Source organism: Lepisosteus platostomus, chromosome 8 (assembly GCF_059453375.1).
Source record: "Lepisosteus platostomus isolate fLepPlt1 chromosome 8, fLepPlt1.hap1, whole genome shotgun sequence".
In the NCBI taxonomy this organism is placed as follows: domain Eukaryota; kingdom Metazoa; phylum Chordata; class Actinopteri; order Semionotiformes; family Lepisosteidae; genus Lepisosteus; species Lepisosteus platostomus.
In genome coordinates, this window is record NC_142618.1 from 45,682,891 (window position 1) to 45,704,370 (window position 21,480).

Below are 21,480 nucleotides of genomic sequence, written 5' to 3' on the forward strand. Positions count from 1 at the left end.
CCTCACCACCACAGCTGGTACATAAAACAAAAGACGTCATGTCTCTTGCCACAAATTCCTAGTTATGAGGGGAGAAATCTGACCGTTACAACCTGGTCCTGAATCGAATTTCATCAACAAAACATTATATCTCAAGAAATGGAAAAACAAAAACTGCCTGAAAAAAAATCAATGCCACAGTTGTCCTATCAACATTTCATTGATCCTGCGGAAAACATTACAGTTTCTACCAGATATCAAGTGAATTCAAAATGTTACAGCTTTTAAAGAACATCAAACCCGATTGAGCAACTAGGACGGGAAACAAAATGAAAACAAGCAAGAGGACTGTTATGTCAACCAATGGGAGTTTCAATTAAAAAGAACCCTGTAAGGTTTTACACCGTCATACAATAGGGGTATGGAAACTGAAGGAGAAACTACAATCATGACATCATTATGGCTTGCAGTGTAGATTTTGTATCTGGGCCATACATTTTATATCAGGAAGCGGTAATGTAAGAGCAACAACCTGGGCTTCAAGCTTGACACACAAAAGCTTTGCTGGCTAGAGAAGGCACTTTGTTGGTTTAGTTTAAAGTCCGATCCGTTTTAATAAGCCGTGAGACTTCTCTGGAAACGGATTCAGATGCCAAAAATAACCCCCATTAGCTCTGCAGGGCTATATTAAAACTGGAATCACCAAAGGCAAATTCATACAGTGTCTATAGAAAGTCTACAAACTTTTTCCAAAGTAGCATTTTGCACATTCAAACACACAATCTCAAATGAAAAACAATGCTCATAGGAATGGTACATACAGTACTGTATGAACACAGACTATTTTTGTCATAATACTTGTGTAGAACTATTGTTGGTAACTTGTTTTTCCAAACTGATCACTCACGGCAAGACTATGTGTTAAAAAGGGAGCCTGTTACACATTGTAACACAAATCAAGCATGAATAGGCAGTCTTGGCTGTTTTATCACCCTCCATCTCCACACTATTTTGGTCTTCAGATTCTTTCTGATAGCGCCAATAATAACTGCAAGCTACTGTGCAGTCATATGCTATCTTGGCCTTTTCATTTCATTGCTCATTAAGAACACAGGCTGCTAGCAGAGGACACAGTAGCCACAGAATGTCTGTTTGGAGACGTCCAATATGAAACATTTGACATTTAGTGCGATTTCCTTTTTTTTTTTATTTGCTACAACTTTTAAGGAAAAAACCTGAATGCACCTTTAATGCTGACTTGCATTTTTGTACATTTTACAAAATTGCGTTTGACTCATCTTCAACCTGGTGTCCAATGTCTAGGTGATGTGACCTACCCAACAAAGCTGTTGGTGAATGACCAGAGCTTCAGAAAAAGTGGGCACTTCAGAGCTTGAGAGAGAACACTGGTGGTTGTGGTGAATGGCAACTGCATGTTACTGCCAAAGGCTACACGTGCAGATTTTAGACAATGCTGATTTCTTTATACCAGCATTCTATAAAAGCTCATTTCTAGGATGGGAGAAGAGCTCTACATTCTTTCAACACACCTTGTGAATCTGAATCAATTGGTGTTGGGACACGAATATTTGGAGCTACAGAATTACAGAAATACACAGAGGCAACATGGTCAGGACTGTACTTCCTGGGACTGAAAACATAATGCACAAGCAATATCCTGGACATGGTAAACATTTTTTGTTCAAACGCATTATTTCCATTTGTTGGTATATAAGTGCATGGCTCAGTAGCACAGTGCTTAATATTGCTGCCTTGCAGGGCTGGTGCCCTAGGTTCACGTCCAGACCAGGGTGCCAGCTGATTGGAGTTTGTATGTGCTCCCTGTGTTCACTTGGCTTCCCTCCAGGAGTTCCAGCTACCATCTCATAGCGTATAACAAGGTAAACCGAACTGCAAACAGGAATAACCCTGCGGATGCACTCATATCCAGCCCTTTTAAGCTCCCTAATAAAAATGCAAAATTCACAGAGCTGCTAGAGCTTTACATCAAACACTGCGACTGGAAGACAACTCTGATTCCCTTGTCAGTATCTGCACCTCACAAACAGCACTAAGACTCTACCTGCACCTTCAAAGAACACTGAAGAGCATCATCCTTAGGCGCAGCTTGTTAGATAATTAAGGCTGAAAGCACTAAGCTCATTCACGGTAGCTCATGAAGAGGACAGAGACTTTAGATCTTAACGGAGACCTTATTATTCACGTATACATTCCCTTTTTACTATTTTATGCATTATGACTGATTTCCTTCTCTGATCATTTTTACATGGTTTTTACAGTGTTTGATGTTTATTCTTACCAAACCAAGTTGAGATTGTTGCTTAGTTGAACGCACAAATATAAAAAAAAAGAAAGTTAGGTCCTTTCAGGTATATTTTTTCACTCCGGGAAGAAGAGAGAGAGAAAAGGGTTGAAAGATACAGGAAAAAATACTGCAACCCAACCTGAAATAAATGCTTCTTTCAGTACTACAACCGTAAAAGCATAAAATGCTAAAACATCAGGATCATTAGAAGCAGAGTGAGAAAAACTGGACCATGAAGGCAGAAAACTACACAGCCATTTTGTAAAATTTTACCAACCGTTTGTGAAGTTCTTGATTACAATACAGCCAAACCAACCTAGGGTCAAACAGCTGCTTTCCTGTACAAAAACAGCCTTTTCAATTAAAATTGGCACAAACCTAAAACCTCTCAGCAAAGCCGCTCTTCCTTTCAGGAAAGACAGTGACAGATTCTTGCAGTTAAAGACTCATTTTATAAAGGGGAAACACACAACACAGAGGCAGGAAACTTTTACTGTATAACATGAAGTCCAGACTCACTGTATCAAAAATGTTCACATACCTGGAAGTCTTGGTCATCAATGGCAAACCTTTCTCTGAGATTGCGGAAGACCATTGGGCAATATTCCTTGAACTTGAAATGGCTTGGCATATTTTCTCTGTAAACACAGCAGAAGGAGGTCTTATAAACAGATGTCCCGTTGACAAGCAGAGTCCACACAGAGGCACATGTTCATCACACATGCAGTTAAATTAATGGTTTAGAAAGGGACAATTCCTGAAAGACTTCCATAGATTAGTGGGTGACTTTTTCCTCCCATATGACTGCAAAACAAGAATTGACTCTGTCATTCCCATTTTAGATGGTTTTCCAAAAAGTGGAGGGGAGTAATGCATATTTCTCTCATCTTTTTGCTATAGCGCTTTAAAGCTCTTCATGCTGCTAGTCCCAAAGTGCTGGGGGTTTGGCATCAATCGAAGGAGAGATGTAGTTCTTACCAATCATGCAGATCTGAAATTCTCAGCCACCAGGCAATCCACACACACCCCCCACCCACTGCTGGATGGATAGCTCAGAATACTCTGACTCTAGCTCATTGACTCTAGCTCACCGTCTTCCAGATAAGACGTAAAACAAGGTCCCGAGTCTCAGTGGTCTTTAAAAATCCCAGGGTGTTATAGTTGAAAATAACTACCCCGGAATCCTGGCCACATGTCCCCATAGCCTTTACCAATCCCGACCTCCTAATAATCCCCATCTATGAATTGGCTTAATCGTTCTGTTCTTCTCGCCGCTGATAGCTGATGTGTTCCGAGTGTACTCAAGCACTACGGCTGCCGTCGCATCATCCAGGTGAGGGGAGTCCCCATTACCTGTAAAGCACTTTGAGTGGAGTGTCCAGAAAAGCACTATAGAAGTGTAAGGAATTATCTTCCTGTCCCCTCTTATCCGAGTATCTCCACAGAGCTCACCTGAGCTATCCTCCTACTCCGATTTATACCCCAACTCAAAATACTGCCGCTTTTTTTGCACACCACCTCTATCAGAATGCAGCTTAAGATGTCCCCGTCTCCAACAAATTGTAATGTAATTCATTAAGTCATTTGCTACGTCTACTGTTGTGTCATTTGTCACACGCAAGTAAGCATTTCATGGTACTTGGGGACATATGACAACAAACTGTTCCCTTTGGCTGTCCCTGTACAAGATTCAGATCTTTCAGAAATATACCCTACAGCAAAACATAAGAAAAATCAGAATTACTTGGCTTTGCAATTCAACAAAATAACTTCCTCTTCCACCTGGAAAAAATGGCATTTCTTCAGCCAATCTATTTTTTCTACTTCATTAGCAATTGAACATTTTCAGAAATGTGAGAGAGGTGTCCATGAACTCTATTCATATTCCAAGCCAAAGCTGTTTTTTTGGCCATAGGAAGAAAGTGTTAATTTGATATTATCAGCTGCTGTTAAACAGAGGCTTTAAATAACCTTGTCAGTTGCACTCTAGGTACACTCCAAGAAACCAAAGTAACACAAACAAGAAGTGGCAAGTTGACACTCATGATTTGTGTCAAACAACATGAAAAAGAACAGAATGATTTGGGACAAGTGCCTCAGATCAGCAGCATAAGGCTCATTTAGGTGACAGGTTTTACTGTTAAATTCCATCCATCCATTTTCCATCCGATTTATCCAATACAAGGTCGCAGGAGTGCTGGAGCCCATCCCAACAAGCAATGGGCACAAGGCAGAACTGTCACATTCCAATTGAGCATTATATCTAGATCAATACTTTCAAAATTTATTTCGGGCACATTTCTTAATCATTACATTATTTGTGAGCTTAGCTGTTAATAAAGATGTGTGGAAGGGGCAGGGAAGGTAAACGCAAGTCATTTACTGTGGTCAATTAATTCAACTTTATATTTGTATTAATTCAACTGTTTTATAGAACCACAAGAACTGCAGTTTAACAGTTATCCACCTCACAAATTCAGCCCAAAAAATACTTCTCAACTTTTTAATGCACTGAATTAAAATGATGGTGTCACAAAAACAGGCAGACAGGTGCTTTGGACCCAAAAAGGGCATGAAAAGGTATTGTACAAAATTTTATTCAGACATAAAACATTTTTGAGTAATATTTTGTTTTTTGGTTCAAGTAAAGCACGAATGAGCATCTTCACAGGAATGTATCTATGTAATTTAAAGAATGATAAGCCAAAAAAAACAGTTTACTGATCTGTTTCACAAACCTTTATTTTAAATGTAATTGTGGTCCTTTTACTTCTAGATGTAGTTCTAATCCCTAAAGACAGGAATATGCATCCCTTTTGTGGGAAAGCATTGATTTTAAGTGAAAATATAAAGGGAAATGTTCTAAGATGTCTGTTATACAAAACGTCTACAAATCAATTTTGTTATAATCTAGAATCTGATTTGAGTTTAATTTAGAACGAGAAACCACAATGTCAGGAGTTGCCAGTGATCATGGTGAAGGATCTTAACGCCGAAGTGTTTTATGCAGTAGCTGGTTGCCAATGGAAAAACCCTTGAATTAAGCTGGTTGTTCTTGCGTGATGTTTTCCGTGTGCAAGGAAAGCAAAATGCAAGGAAAGCCCAAAAAAAATCACGGGGGGGGGGGAGGGGTGTGTGGGTTCTTTGCCTGCAAAACGGTTTTAAACAACAGCCATTCCTGTTTGGAATATTGCTGCTGATTCCTGCCTAAAACTACTCCACATTCATTTTTAATTTCAAAGTAACTCCTTCACTGAGCCTCAAGCAATAGTTGTATAAGTGCATGATTTAATCAGTTTTGCCAATGGTTTGCACAGCTTATACAACACAGTGGCTTCAACATGCACCAGTTCTTTACAGGTCACCTCTCTCCAGGGCCTCAGAGGAACTGCAGGGCAGATCAACAAAGAGTGTTCGGGAAAACCACGTGTCCTGGGTTCTAGGCTCAATCAGGTGTTCCAGGCAGGAATGGACGAGGAGTCTTTATTCATACTAAAGAGTGGCCAGAGCAAGAACTTAAGTACTGCAGGAGGGGAATGTGAGAGTCCAGACTACTCTTTAAGGTTCTGCACCAAGCCAGCTCAATGACCAGCTTCTCATGACTGTCATACTGTATATGACAGAAGTGCAGAAAATGGACAGCAAAACAAAAAAAACAAAATGCAAAACAATATTTTGGATTGATTTAAATACAGTTTATTAATAATAATAAAATAATAATAATAATAATAATAATAATAATAATAGCTTACATTTATATAGTACTTTTCTGGATACTCCACTCAAAGCACTTCACAGGTAATGGGGATTCCCTCTACCACCACCAATGTACAGCACCCAATTGGATGATGTGACGGCAGCAATAGTGCACTAGTATGCTCACCACACAGAGTGAGAACAGAGTAATGAAGCCATTTCATATGTGGGGATTATTAGGAGGCCATCATTGGTAAAGGCCAATGGGAAATTTGGCCAGGACACCGGGGTGACACCACTACTCCTTTCGAGAAACACCCTGGGATTTTTAATGATCACAGAGAGTCAGGACCTTGGTTTTACATCTCATCTGAAGGACTGTGCCTTTTTACAGTATAGCATCCCCATCACTATACTTGGGGCATTAGAACCCACACAGACTGCAGAGTGAGGACCCCCTACTGGTCCCACTAACACCACTACCAGCAGCAACCTTAGTTTCTCCCAGGAGGTCTCCACTCCAGGTACTAAGCAGGCTCATACCTGCTGAACTTCAGTTGTTTGCCAGTTGTGAGTTGCAGGATGATATGGCTGCTAGCCACAGTTACAATTACAATGACCAGTTTCCCTCTTGTTTACAATATTCCAGCTACCTGTACAGATCAATTCTAGACTTAACATGCCACAAAGATGCACATAACATAAAAAAGCCCTTTGTCACTTTAAACTGGTGTATCTGGAGCAATGTGAAGAGCTTGAGCACTACAAAAAGCGACCACTTTCAACTCTCCAAAGAAAATCAAACCCTGAAAAAAAAGAGAAAATAATATGACTTACTTGTTGAAAAGATGATTGTCCACCTTTATCTTAGAATAGGCTTTGAAGTCATCAGGCATCAGCATAACTGGGATCTGAACGTGGCTCAGTTCATTAATCTGTTCAAAAACAAGGGAAGAATGCTATTTTACCTTCACAATCATCCTTAACTAAAACACAAGAGTCTGAAAACTGTCCTTAAAAGCATTATATGAAAAGCTTGTATATTTTTAGTACATTGATGGGTGAAATAGTTTTAAGTGAAGCAAAGGTTAGAAAGCAATTACAATTTAATTGTAAAATTTGGGTCTAGTTAGTAAAAACTTGCTAGGGGCCCAGAAATGAAACCCAACTACAGTTAGTTTATAAAGCTCTTTTAAAAAAAGAAGGAAAAGCAAACCACTACTGCTACAAAACTGATCAGCTAATTTGATGCTAAACAGTCTTTTTGAAAAAGGCTCAAATCATTATTTTATTTCCAGGATGTTTTCTGTATTGACTTTTATTTGTTAGCTATAGAAATAAAATGGAGGTTTACTTTAAACCACAGCTTTTTTTAGATGAGGTCACTCACACACACACACACACACTTTAACACCCAGGAGTGTGTAGCTATTTAAATCAAATGTAATGCACTTCTGGCAGAAAAAACAGGAGAACACACACACACACACAATTCGCCTAGTATCTCTGCCTGTACACCTCTGTGCTTGAAATGCGAGTTGACAACAATGCATCAAATAACTAGCAAATTGCAACGAGTTTCATTCATTCAGGGTTTTTGTTTATTGCGTTTTTATAAGTTTTATCTGCCAGGATGATACTACTAATAAGACGACGACCACAAAGATGAAAGCACTTTTTCCCTCCACATTTCATTCGAAGGATGACCACAAACTGACTTTTCCCAGCATCTAAATCTGCTATCTGCTGTAGTTGAAAGCAGTGAAGTCATTTGGAATTCAAGCTAACTCCACATTGCTTTGCTTTTTACCAACTTAGTAACTAATGCCGAGTTTGTCCATTTTTTCCCCACTGTTTAGCGGCGAAGTAGATTGGAAACCCAGTGGCAATTTCCCTCCAGCTCCTAATGAACTGTTTTGCCATTGTAAACATTAGTAACTACGAGCTAAGGAATACATTATCCGTCAAAGAAGCCTGAGAGCTTGCCATAGTCACCACCAAGATTTCTTCATTTCTTATTTAAAAATATTTATGAGGTGGCCTATTTGTAATTGACTCTGCTTTTTATTAAAATTATTTATGATAATTTTTTGCAGCCCCATTAAAATGCCAGTAGAACAGCAGAGTATTATAATATCGTACATCATTTATTTTTTAATAACTAAAAGAGTACAAATCTTAAGATTTACCAACAGGATGTGCCTCAGGAGTGCACTAGCTTCCATCACTCAAATATAAAAAGATATTTATCGTTTAAAATATTAGGCTATTTTCCCCATGATTGGCAATGTAGACAGCGCATTTGGAACTGCTTTGTGGGGTTTTTTTCACCCACATACTGTACGAGCCCAAAAAGACGAATATGCACATGGATGTACCCTGCAAAGCTTGCGAGATACAAATGGGATATGAAAGCAAACATCAGAAAATGTTAAAAGTAGAAGTAAGTGCTTTTGTCACTGCTCTCTGCAGAACACGTTTATCCTGCCCTTCCCAATTTCTTTTGATTTGTGATAAAATCCGAATACATCTGTACTTTCTGGTCTGTCTTTTACCCACAATATTTCTTTAAAATCCTGCTTTTTGTAAAGGTACCTCATCCCACAACTGTCCAAATCCCATACAGGAATACAGCAGTATTCTTCTGCAAAGACTTACAGCCACTATATTAGAGATGGTCTCCTGAAAAGCCTTGGGTTTAGTCTGGTGTTCTGTCTACATGTGCTTTTGACAGTTTATATTTCTTATTAATGACCACCGATAGGTAATCTGCCGTTAAAAGGTTTAAGCACCTTTCAAAACCGGAATTCTCCAGACCAAAGAATGAGCATCACTTTCATCTATGAAGGAAGCAGACTATTGAACCACAACACAGTATACCATCCATCCATTTTTTAACCACGTAATCTAATTCAGGGTTGCAGGAGAGCTGGAGCTTCTTCTGGCGAGCAGCAGGTACAAGACAGGATACACCCTGGAGGGGACGCCAGTCCATCACAGGACACGCACTCCAAGGGCACTTCTGCCAGAAGCCAATTAACCTGCTAGTATGCGTTTGGACTGCGGGAGGAAACTGGAGCACCAGGAGGAAACCCATGCCAACAAGGGGAGAACACACAAACTCCACACAGATAGTACCCCACGTCCATTATTGAGCCTAGGGCCCAAGAACTATGAGGCAGCAAGACTGACCACAGAGCCACAGTGCCGCCAACAGTACTTCATAAAAAAAGAAATGCAAAATTCACTTTAATCCAGGATGAACCATTCATATTAAAAAAAAACCCTTAGCACTCTTAAAACTAATCCACTTTACACATGTTGGCAGGAAATCTAGACAGATTATACAACATTCATTGCCAATTAATTTGTACTGTTAATGAAAAAGTTATAGCAGTCATTCCATGGGACCACAAAGAGCATCTTAATCATGCAGTTATGATTGACCATCCATTAATAACCAGAGAACAACAGCGTGCCAAGGATTATGACTTGTCCAGCATTATTTTGTATGGCAATGCTTCCTGCACAATAAGTCTGCAGCAACACAATGGGCTCTCAGAAGCTCTTCCTGCTGAAATGATGCATTGTGTGCGAGATGCAGTGTCAAGCCTGGAATTGGGATGTCGCTGGCTTGACTCTCCGTCACAATGCATCGCTAATTTTTGGCCGACGGCCCAGGAGCAAAGCTGTTCCGATTTTAGTGCTCCCGAAGGCGGAGCGCAGATATTTCTCCCTGCAAACCACAGCCTCCCCTCACTGAGCCGATTCTCAAGTAAAGGTCATGGAGCGCCGGTTCGGCTGGACACACGCTAGGATTCAGAACGGCAAGCGTCTGGAGGTGACCCTCACGGGTGATAAAATAGTTTCAGCGTGTCCTGGCTAAGTCCTCCCAACTGGGGAGGGGGGAGGCAATCTTAACTGTCTGTTTTGAAACTGGTTGGTTGTTTTAAAATAACTTGACTCGCTAAAAAAATAAATAAAATTAAGCAGCCCTTTTAAAGTGCTTCAGCGGTGACAGCAGAAACCTAATGACTGAGCACATGGTTTAAATGTCTTTCCAGAAGCAATGGATTTATATCAATCCATACCAAGGCCTCTATTTAGAAATACCAGACCAGTCAGTTTTGATTCTTTGAATCCAAAATAAAAAAAAAAAAACCCTGACATATTCTACTGCAAATAATTGTTTTTGTAGTAGTACCTTTAGATTTTTACACTTGTGTGCATTTGAAATCTGCTGGGACAACAGGCTCTGAAGCACTTGTTTGCAAGACCAGCTATCTACAATAAAAGGATATGAAGGCAGGGCTTCATTGCCAACATACTGTGTGCAGCACTAATGTGCAAAAAGGAGACAAAGCGGTCATGAAGCAAAATCACTATGTATATTCAAGCTCATGGTTTGTCATCCCTACAATACACTGCATATCAATAAACCTTACTTGTATCATGATTTGAAAAACAAAATCATAACTGGATAGTAGCAATGCAAATTACGCATCTACAGTACTTAAACATACAAAGTTCAAAAACCAAAATTACTAGAGAGGAAAGCAATGTGTAGGCTTGCTTGCAGACCTTCATAAGTTACAGATGCTAGGACTGCTAAGTAAATATACATGTTTATAATTATTGTGCAGCCTGCTCTGTAAATGTCCTGGTAAGATGTTTGTCAAAAAGGCTAATGACAAAACAACAAAATGTTAGTCTATGATTCAGATTATGCATTTACATTAGAAAAAGTAGAAGAGATTGTGGTGTTGTCTGAGATGCAGTTTAAAAAACACTGATCAGAGTCTGATCTCTCTAAACATAGCCTGACCTCAGAGTCTGCAAGCTCTACAATCTTTAAAAATGGTACTAGGCTTTTTAGAAAGGACTGTATGAACATTATTGCAAACAGGGATGCTGTAACATGTTAAATTGCCTGTTTTAGAGCGATCAGACGGGTAGTATCGGCTTAACTGGATCTCAAAAGTGTTTTTGTGTGTGGCACAGTGGTTAGCACTGCTGCCTCGCAGCGCTGGAGACATGGGTTCAGTTCCTTGGGTGCTGTCTACGTGGAGTTCAAATGTTCTCCTCACGTGGGTTTCGTCTGGGTGCTCCAGTTCCTCCCACAGTTCAAAGACATACCGGCAGGTTAACTGGCGTCTGGGAAAACTGGCCCTGGAGTGAGTTTGTGAGGTTGTCTGTGTGTGGCCCTGCGATGGACTGGCATCCCTCCCCGGATCTATCCTGCCTTCTGCCTGTTACTTGCCAGAATAGCCAGCTCCCCTGCAACCTTGATTGGGATAAGCCCATTAGACAATGGATGGACATGTATTTGCTGTTTGCTATAAGAAAAATATAGCATACAGATGTAATATATTACAATATTTTGTACTGCAGAATTCCTCAAGCAGGGGCCTCTTGAGTGTCTCAACTGGTAAAGCTACTCACCAACGACTAGGACGACCGACAATACACCAAGAGTAAGGTGTAAATCAGTGGGCCCAAAGACATGGTGACCACTTTGGCCTCCAGGACACGTGCAAGCACAGTATGCGATTCACTTGGCGAGTGACATTCTCCTCCAGTGTGGTTCAGCTATCAAATATTGGATAAGACCAATGGCCCCAGGAATCCTGTGTGGTCACAGGCTTCACAGCTGTGAAACCAGAAAAAAACAGCCACCATTACAAAGGAGGCGGGCATTAAAAAAAATTGGCAACTGTACAAGAAAAATAAACCCTCAAGAAAATCAACACCCAGAACAGTCATATCACTGTGCCTTTCTTTAATTACAAATTAAACAACACCATTGCTTGATTTTAAACACTCTATAATTTAAAGGGCTGATGAGTTTAGTACCAAAGAGCTTACAATATGAAACTTTTTGAGCTTAACATTTTCAAATTTACCTTGGCGCATATTCTGGCTCCAAACTGTATATATTTCCGCCACATTCAATTTCTACTACGTTATGCTTTTTAATGATTTTATTACTTTAGTTGAAAAAAATCCTTTCAAGGGCCTTTATAATGGATAACAATGGTTTTTTGTGGATCTAAGTAAAAGGACCCATTGTTTCCATACCCCACGGTTTATATACCAGTGTTTGCCATCTCCTTTTAAACTGTATCCGGATACAAAGAAGTCTGAAACCAATACAGATTAAAGTAAAACAATATGGAACTTGTACCCATCATTTATCAACTGCCCTGCAACAGTAAAAAGGAAAACAGCTTGTATATATATATAGAAATTATTTACATGCCAAAACCTATTTTGGGCATTTTGTTTTGCTTCTTTTTTAAATACTGTGAGAAACTGCTGTGGGTTGTCTCGATGATGAATGCAGTGGAAGATGTTTGTAAACCAGCAGAGACAAATGGATTGTCCTAGAGGCAAAAGGGCTTGAACCAGTGGTGACTGGGGGGGAAAGGCGGCTGTGTGAACCCTGTGTATTTACTTATACTGCACCTCTTCATGTGACCCAGGGACTTCTGCACTGGCTGCCATATTTTTAGTAAAGCATACAAGAGCTCACACCAGCTGGATTGTCCACGATTTCCCAATGGTCCGGCCTCACTCAAGAATTTTCACGTGTTTTTCATGTGTTCCTCTCCTCCATTGTCTTCTGGTCTTTTCTGTTCTGTATTCACAACATGTATGGTCACTTGCTTTGTTAAGCGCCTTGGGGCAACCTTGTTGTGAAAGGCGCCATATAAAAATAAACTGAATTAAAGTTTCTAGGAGCTAGAGGCCCCCTCTAGAAGACAGCAATTGCTGCAGAATATTTCACCTCTCCTTATTTTGAGTGAATGTGAGTAAACGAAAGGCCGGTGACATGACGATACATATCCATTTGCCTACGTTTCCTTAAAATGGTTTGCGCAAGTGTTTCCACCTGAAATAGATCCAACTGACACGCGGAGGCAATTTTATTTTCATTAGCGACAAGATTGGAAAGCCCAGCTGCCTAAAAGACAAGGAATTATTTTCCTGAAAGTAACCAAACACTTAACCGTGAAATATCTGTTGATTTTGTTTTATCTTCAATAGAACCATGAATAAAAACACTAGACTAACTCTAGAGGAAAACTGTGTTGCTGGCTAGCGTGTGAAGATGCAACAATTATGGCACTCTGCACTGTTAGGAAAAAGGAGGGAGAGTAATCCTAGTTTTGGTCTGAAGAAATACCTTACACATCTGAAAATCTTATAGCAAATACATAGATTATTAACCTGGAAGACAATCCAAGAAAAGCCTATTACAGTAAGAGAATGTCTAAAATGTTTTAAATTTTGATTCATTTTTTAGGAGCCAAATTTTTTGGGGGGTAAACCCAAAAAAGCTGAACTCTCATTTTATTCTCGTTTGGTTAATCTTCATTTTAAGTTAAACCTTTTTCGGGTTGTAAACTGCAAAATAATTGAAAAATTAAAAGGAAACTGCAGACCCATTTTCTCAGACATGTTATTAAATCTTAGTAACAAAATGGTCATTGATGCTCTTGCAAAATTTTACAAATTCTGAACTAAGCACAAAATCCTGAACTTTGTATAAGTACTGTACGGTCACCATTTTGTCAAAAACCCCTGGTCATTCCATGGGTGAGATTAAGAAATCCCACGGATTGTAACGTGAAGTGGCCCTTCCTGCTCACTAGTCACTGTAATGACTAATGCAATGTGATGTACAGTATGTGCAGCAGATATTTCCCAGCAAAAATGTTCCAAACTGATTTGCATGCAGCCTTAACAAGTATTATGTATTGGCAAAACCAAGTCAAACTTGAGAACAATATTTCTGTTTGATTAGAAGGGATCAAACACAAGAACAAGAAAGTTGCTTTGTTTTGAAATGAGATTGGATTTCTAATGTGATGGGCTATAATTGGATAAAGGAAGGACAGAAAAGGCTGATGGAGAAGTGGAAATGAAGCATTTAGGAGTCCAAAGGGAAAAAATCCACACAAAGCAGATGAAGCATCATAGGGCTGAGAGTATAGACGTCTTGTACCAGCCTTTAGGATATCACAACTGTAATATATAAATACCCAGTCTCGGTCCGGGGGAAGATGCTGAAGTTAATTTGTAATCAACTAATGGTGCTTTATTTACTTACATCAACTAGGGCTGTGAGTTTTCTTTTGCAACTGAAATAAATTTACCTTTTTATATATTTCTATACCTTGGTGAGGCAAGACTGAACAAGACTGTACAATCCTTACAAAGACATGGTTTCTTTAATAAAGAAAGTAGTAAGGACCTTGATTTAATGTCACATCTGATAGACAGGACCATATTATACAGTACTGTATATCACCGTGGCCCCAGTCACCATACGAGGGAATATGGAAATTCTGGTTCAAAAGAGAGAAAGGTACCTGCTGGTCCACAAACTGGCTTTCCCACCCCACTACTGACCAGGCTCAGTCTCAATGAGCATCAGACACCTGTCAAGATCAAGCTACAAACTGCAAACTGCAGCCTGTCAGGATTGTGGCATCCCAAGAATTGGAGGTTGAGGGGGTGTGGACCCTCTGGACTCTTACTCTTTACATTATTACATACTTCAAGTATTACCATCTCCAACATCTAAAACTCTCAGCACTGCTCTTTCACAATTGTTCTAATGGAAAAAAGAACATAGTTAGAAAAATAACATTAACTGCTATGTTTATTTCTCAATTGTGGTAGCAATTCACACATTTGACTCTTTTTTTCTATAGTCCCTTTACACCTTCATAAAAGTTGTTTAATTCTTAGAATTTTATTAAGATAATAGTATTTTCTTTTCTACACATCACACAGTAGGTAATATACAGTTGGTCAATTATCTGTTGGAACTATTAACACTATTTTCTGGTATTGTTATATTCCTGAGAATTTTCTGAATTTAACAAAACAAACCTATCCTTTGTAATTCAAATATATACAGTATACAACATGTACTGTACTGAGTACAGTACCATAATAATCATGTACTATTTTTATTGATTACTATCTCTTTTTACTTTTTAGCAGCATGAAAGAATATGGTTCAAACGCAATTTAAGTTTCTAATATAAGAACTAAATGACAGATCTTGTTGAATACTCAAAACATAGTCACAAACAATAAATGACCATGGCTGTCCCCCACAGTAGTCCCAATTCTTCTACCCCATGGTAGCTATAGTAACATGAGCTATAGTTGTATATATATAGTATATATATAAATTTTTGAAACAGGTTCTTCGGCTTTATAAGTCTCCAATTTGAAGTCACCCAACTGTATGTTCTGTAAATACACATCAGTATTAAGAGAATAACCAATTATCCTGATGATGGGGAGCTGTTTCATTGGCAGAAACACGTGGGGAGTTTAGACCAATTAATGCCAAGGCAGGTTAATAAAAAACAAACTGACAAAAACACCTCGTCCAAGTCATCCATCCATTTTCTAACTGCTTTATCCCAATACGAGGTAGAAGGGGGAGCCGGAGCCTATTCTAGCACCTTGTCCGAGACCTCAACAAGCTACATTAGAAGCTACAGCTCATCTCTCTCTATGGGAGCTGACTTCTGCTCATTCCAGAGTGAGTCAGTCAAAGACAACACAGAGTGTGGAGAAGGTAATATCGATATGGGTAGTGATGCCTGTAGATTCCAGACATTATGATGAGTTGTAAAAGTGACAGGACTGTAATCAACTAAAACGTGGCTGCTGTGCGTTGACAAAATAGTTTACCATTAACAGCATAGCAGGAATGTATGAGGTCCGTTAACAAGCGAAGGAAAATGTCAGCCAGAAGCAACTTGCACACGTGGGTCAGGACACTAAATGGTGCAAGAGATGAGTGCCAAGCCTGAGATGACTGATGGCTTTGGAACACAGGTACGCATCTTTGCATTTTGTAGTTTATCTGAGGTTTAGTAAATTATTTAATCGTCATTGTGTTCAAATCCCCCCCTGCACACACACACCCCTCAAAATGTGCGAGCCTTACTCTTAAGTAAACAACATTGTACATCATCTCTAATCCATCACTGCTTGGGTGATATTTTTATGTCCGAGTCTATTTTTTATTTCACTCCTGTTGATGAAAGCCATCTGTTTCTGTTACGTCACTAAGGGGTGAGGAAGGGGGAGAAGGGCTTTGCATAAAATTTTTGCCTAAATCTCCTGCAGTACTGAAAAGAACGTGTTTCTTCAGCTTTCCACCCATCCATTTTCTAACCACTTTATCCCACACAGGGGGAAGATGGACCCTATCCCAGCAAGCAACAGGTGCAAGGCAGGATGCCAGGGCATTACGACTCTTCAACATTTTGAGAGCTCAATCGATTGGTCAAGATTAAGACATGCAATCACTGAGTGAAGACCACTTTGCTGTTAAACCTGAAGGACTATAGACATCCTGATCCACGACTGACAGTCAGGGAGGTGTAGAAGGCCACTTGTAATCTGCATGGACAGTGGCTTGCAATGGAAACTAAATTGAGAACACAGAATCAAATGAAAGAAGAGACCATCTTACCCACCATGCTCAGCTACTTCCAAGTTTTCTAAGGCAACATCCTGGCTAGGACTACACTAATTCAGCTCCCACAAATGATTTAGTAGCACTTAATTCCCTTTTTGACCGTCTGATCAAGGTTTTCAGCTTCAGTCTCAGTGAATGACATACATTTCAATAAGAAGATTACTCTCATTTCTCATTAAATACTGGGTTTTAAGATACAGTACAAGAGGCCTCCCACACACAAAGAAATTGAGGATGGCCCACCAAACTATTAAACTATGCTTTCTATATTGTTTCATCAAGGCCTCCAAAACAATGAGGTTCAATCAATCAACTAGCTGCTAGTAGCTAGACGTATAATACAACATAAAATATTTTCAACTATCATTTTCAGAGCTTTGGGACTTTTGCTGGAGTTTTCTTAAAGCCTCGCTAATTCATGTCTGTTGTGTAAGCCCATGTTTCCTGCATGGCTGAAACCTGACCATTTGCAGAAAATGCTACTGACCTGCAATCCAGAGATAATAACTAATTTGCCTTCAATACTGAGGCTGCAGAGGTCTGTAGTCTAATTTAGTAGAGACAGTAAAACACCTTTAGTTTGCAATATTCCTTAATACAGTTTCAAATAACAAGAATGATGTGCCTGGGATATTAAACCGAGATACAGCAAGAAAGGCAGAGAAAATTGCAAGGCTGCAGTTTAAAGCAAAATTTCCTGTTGGGGACAGAAAAGGTCCTGTCTAACTGAAGAGATCGTGAGAAAAAAAAGATATGTGCAAAAGATGCCAATGTGGTAGCCCCGCAGTGCAGTCAGCCTTGTGCTGAGCATCCTGTTAACCTCCCAGTCTCAGCGAATGACAGGAACCCACACAGCTATGCAGGGCGTACTGCAGACAGTGCTGCTGTGCCAGCTCGCTCTGTCTATGATGGAGTCTAAACCAGCTTCGCTTTAGGATAGGGGTGCCCTCAGCTTTGCTCTGCATTGCTGTTAAGGACCTTTCACAAAGCAAGTCTGTTTGTTGTGACCTCATCCATCTCTATTTCTAACCTTAAAGCACTTCCAAACTGCACATTTTGGAACAAAGACAACCCACAACACGACAAACTCAAACTGCTTAAAGAACTAAAAAAAAAAAATCCAGAATCGTACCTAGAGTTCTCATTTGTTCCTACTTCACAATGTAGTTTAACAATTCCTTGTATGTTTAAATTCGACAGAAAATCTCAAGGAAGCCATTCTGAAGTGCCTTGTGATTCAGTTTCTCTGATTATTTTTCCACAGAACTTAAAAAGCACGTCAACATGACAATCGTTAACACGGAATACCAATGAGGGGCCGACTGGTTACTCATTCTGATATTTCGCGCTCAGGTAAAAAAGGGAATTTGAAATTCAGAGAACATTTGTAAAGTTCATAATTACAAGAAAAGAAAGAATGGCCATTAAAAAGGATGAACTGCATTTCTTAATAAAAAGATAAAAATCAAATCCTGCTGAATATTAGGCTAATCGGATAATATCTCAATCTGAAAATGAGATGCAAAATATCATGATTTCTACACTTTACCATACAACTTGTATTGACTGCACCCAGCATGATTTGAAGGGCGCTTGTCGTGCTCATTTGTGAAAGAGAATCATTATGCCTTGAAAGCACTGATTAACTTTAAAAGGCAAATCTTTCAATTTCAAAATGTCTACTCGAAGTACAGTAGGCTACATAACAACACTTAACATCTTTAGAATCCGCAAACCACTAATTCCATTCTCCCTCCTGTCATGACTTTTGTGTCATGTAATGACCTTGTACAAATAATTACAGTGAAGGATGAAATTAGCTTAATCTACTCCAACATGATCTGAAGAGAGCTGTTCTGCGCTGCCTGAAAAGACGTTAAAACAAAGGAAGACTGAACCGCTAATTCTCTTAATTTTCTTCCAAAGAAAATGGCTTAGCCTGTCAAGCACTTCAGCTACAGGACTTTGACAATGTGGGGAACCTTGTTGCAATTGGGATCACCAGCACCATATAAGCATTTAATTATTTGTTTGGGGGGGGGGGGAGAGATATCAGGATGTTGGAATACTATATTGGGATGTTGCAATGAAAAAAGGCCTACATTGCATTGCAGCTTATTTAAACTGGAGCAGGAAGTGAGGCCTTGTGCTCTGCTCCACACGCTAATTGTGAAGATTGTTGCATTGAATATATTGGGCACATAACGGGATTGGCAAAGGGACATCAGATGTCGGTAAAACCCATGGCTAGTGTAGATCTGTGGTCCTTCTGAGCTGAATCTGAAAAGGTGAAGAGCTTTCAGTCCCGTCTGGTAATGTGGAGTGTGCTCATTTCCAAAACGCTGTTTAAAGTGGCGTCATTATTATTTAAGATTACAATCTGCAGTTGTCTACAAACCTAACAATCTAACCTTTGCTTTGAATCAGCCTGTGCATCCCCCACCTGTGCATCCAGTTTGATTTATAATGCTTTCAGACCCATTGTTGCATCTCGCTACCCACAAATGTCAAGAACTCCATGCACTCTCTGCAAATATTGGATCATTTCAAAGAAGAGCATAAAGGGATTTTCACAACAGTCTTTACATCAGATATTAAAAGCCAATGCATGGCCATTTCCAAAACTGAAGAGAGATTTAGAGCAAGCACACATACAGTACGATAAATCTAATCCTAGATGCACAGACTGTAAAACAGCTCCCAACAGACTCCTTGGAGACTAGCCGAACGTTTCCACAACTTGACTAACTTTTATTGAATGGAAACTTTTACACTCAAGTTAGAGCAATGGCAACTTAAGAGAAATATTACTAGCAAATTTCCTTTCAGCTTTGGAAAACACACATTTCATCAGGCAAGAATCAAGCATTCTGAAACATCCATCACAGCTTCAAGGTCATTACAAACCTACCGATTCTCCTTCTTAACTGCTGCACAAAGCCTGACAGACTCTACTCCTTCTTCTTAGCTTTTGAGTCGCACAAAAGTTTTTTTTAACATGTATGCATTTCTGTTTTCAGTGATGATGATGTGACACCATCAAAGAAGGGTGCCAGTGTAATCACTCCTGCCAATCACATCAGAGAGAGCACTGCATCGTGCCAGACTGAAAGTCACATGACGGAGGACGCCTGCTTCGCAAGTAGGCATTTTAGGCTCAAACAAGATTCAAACTGAACCCAGGCTGGTGGCTCCAATTGCAACTGTAACACTGGCTGAACAAATGGGCTCCAGGCACTGGGTCCATCCTGTTGGCCGAAGGTTTGACAGCCCTGTTCTATTCTGAGATCATGACGGTATCACCTGCAGACGTTTTAAAGATGTTTACCGTGTTGCTAAACTGCTCAAAAAGTTTATGGGGAATGTCCTGAAACAAACGGTTTAAACATTGTGTACTACATGAAACCCTTTTTTGCCATTGATCAGGACACTGATGGCTAACCGGCTCTACAGACCTCTCTATGTACTATATATTCTATTACAAATGGAATATTCATACACATATATCACCCTGCAAACGTTTTTCCATCTCTCTACATCTAAAAAAAGTTCTACATCTTTTCTCCAGAAATTAACAGAAGATGGAGAGGAGGATGTCATCTCAAAAGAGAAAAGTATAATGAGTAATATGCTTGCTAGGAACTAAGGAGCAGTGTTTTTCTGCTACACAAGCCATCAACAGTCAACTGTGGCACTGCAGCACAAAAATGTATCTTAATGCTTGATAAAAATGCTTACAATGTGCTGTTTACTATGAAGCAGTAAATGATGTACAGTACATATAAACCTGATGCACATACTGTACCATACATATTCCATAGACTATTGTTTCTATTACATTAGAATACTAGAAATTCAAGCACTGAATGTACAAGTGCTTAATAGATTTCGTGATCTCTGCTAGACTGGCCAGGGGTCTCTCAGGACAGGTCAGGGCTATTTTCACTTTAACCTGGAGAAACAAAACCCTAACAGAGGAATTCTGAGGTCTAAAGATCATGCACATTTAAAGGTCAAATGAAAAGTGCTTTAGAGTGTAACCCTTCCATGTCATTTACCATTTTTCTTAGCCATGTAGCTTCTGCACAGCATTATATCCTAGCGAAATATATAGTGAATATTAGTATACTAATACATATATACTGTATATATTATATAGTAAATACCATTTTTGAGATTTTGCTCTGAGTGTACAGGACAAAATCTGAAGATAATCTAAGCACTTCACAGAAATCTAAGAGGCTGGTTTGCTATTGAGAACACAGAGAAATTTGCCAATATACCTATTAGGTAACTGATCCAAGTATCAAATCTAGCTTTTTCTTGAAAGAATCCAGGGTACTGGCTTTAACAATATGGTAGGTTTGAGGCCCTGTATCAAGACCTGGTAAACACCACTGTATTGCCCATTCCAAATCAGGCAGGATAACAAAATAATTCAGAAAAGCCTAATGGTGACTTATAGGCTATACATAAAATCAATTAATATTGTTTTACATGAAACAAGCTCTTATCATCAATAACTACCCAACATCCTTTTTGTTAGTGCAAAAGTGCAAAACAGGACTGTACAACAAAACAGCACAATAGATTCCATTTAAAAATACAATTAATATAAAATGCATTTTACATTTACAACTGTAAGCTGAACCAAGGAACCGATGAACTGTCACAAAAGAAAGTGACAACTTTGACTGACCACATTGAAACTCTGCACAATAGCCTTGCAACTCACCACACTGAAACTCGGCACAGGCACCCTGCTAAATTTCCACTGTTTTATAACGAACGAGCCGAGAAACATTCTTTGTTAATTTAACTATGTGGGGTAGGGGGAGTCATATTTGAAAACGAAATGCACAGAAATGGGTGTAAATATAAAGGTTTTTAAGAAGCTATAAAAGATTAACTGAACCATGACACAAGGTATGTTTTTAAAAAAGCCACCAATATTTGTCTTGCA

General features: G+C 39.4%; 1 protein-coding gene across 4 annotated transcripts in view; it reads right to left on the reverse strand.

Annotated features, from left to right (window-relative positions):
- pip4k2aa (phosphatidylinositol-5-phosphate 4-kinase, type II, alpha a) overlaps positions 1 to 21,480 on the reverse strand; it is a 99,420-nt gene that overhangs the window by 39,772 nt on the left and 38,168 nt on the right. For all 4 annotated transcript variants that reach the window (XM_088643681.1, XM_088643683.1, XM_088643682.1 and 1 more), the window contains exons 2-3: positions 6,839 to 6,936; positions 2,847 to 2,943 (exon numbers count right to left, since the gene is read on the reverse strand). In XM_088643681.1, coding sequence (XP_088499807.1) covers positions 2,847 to 2,943; positions 6,839 to 6,936 — 195 coding nt within the window. The remainder of the gene's footprint in view (positions 1 to 2,846; positions 2,944 to 6,838; positions 6,937 to 21,480) is intronic.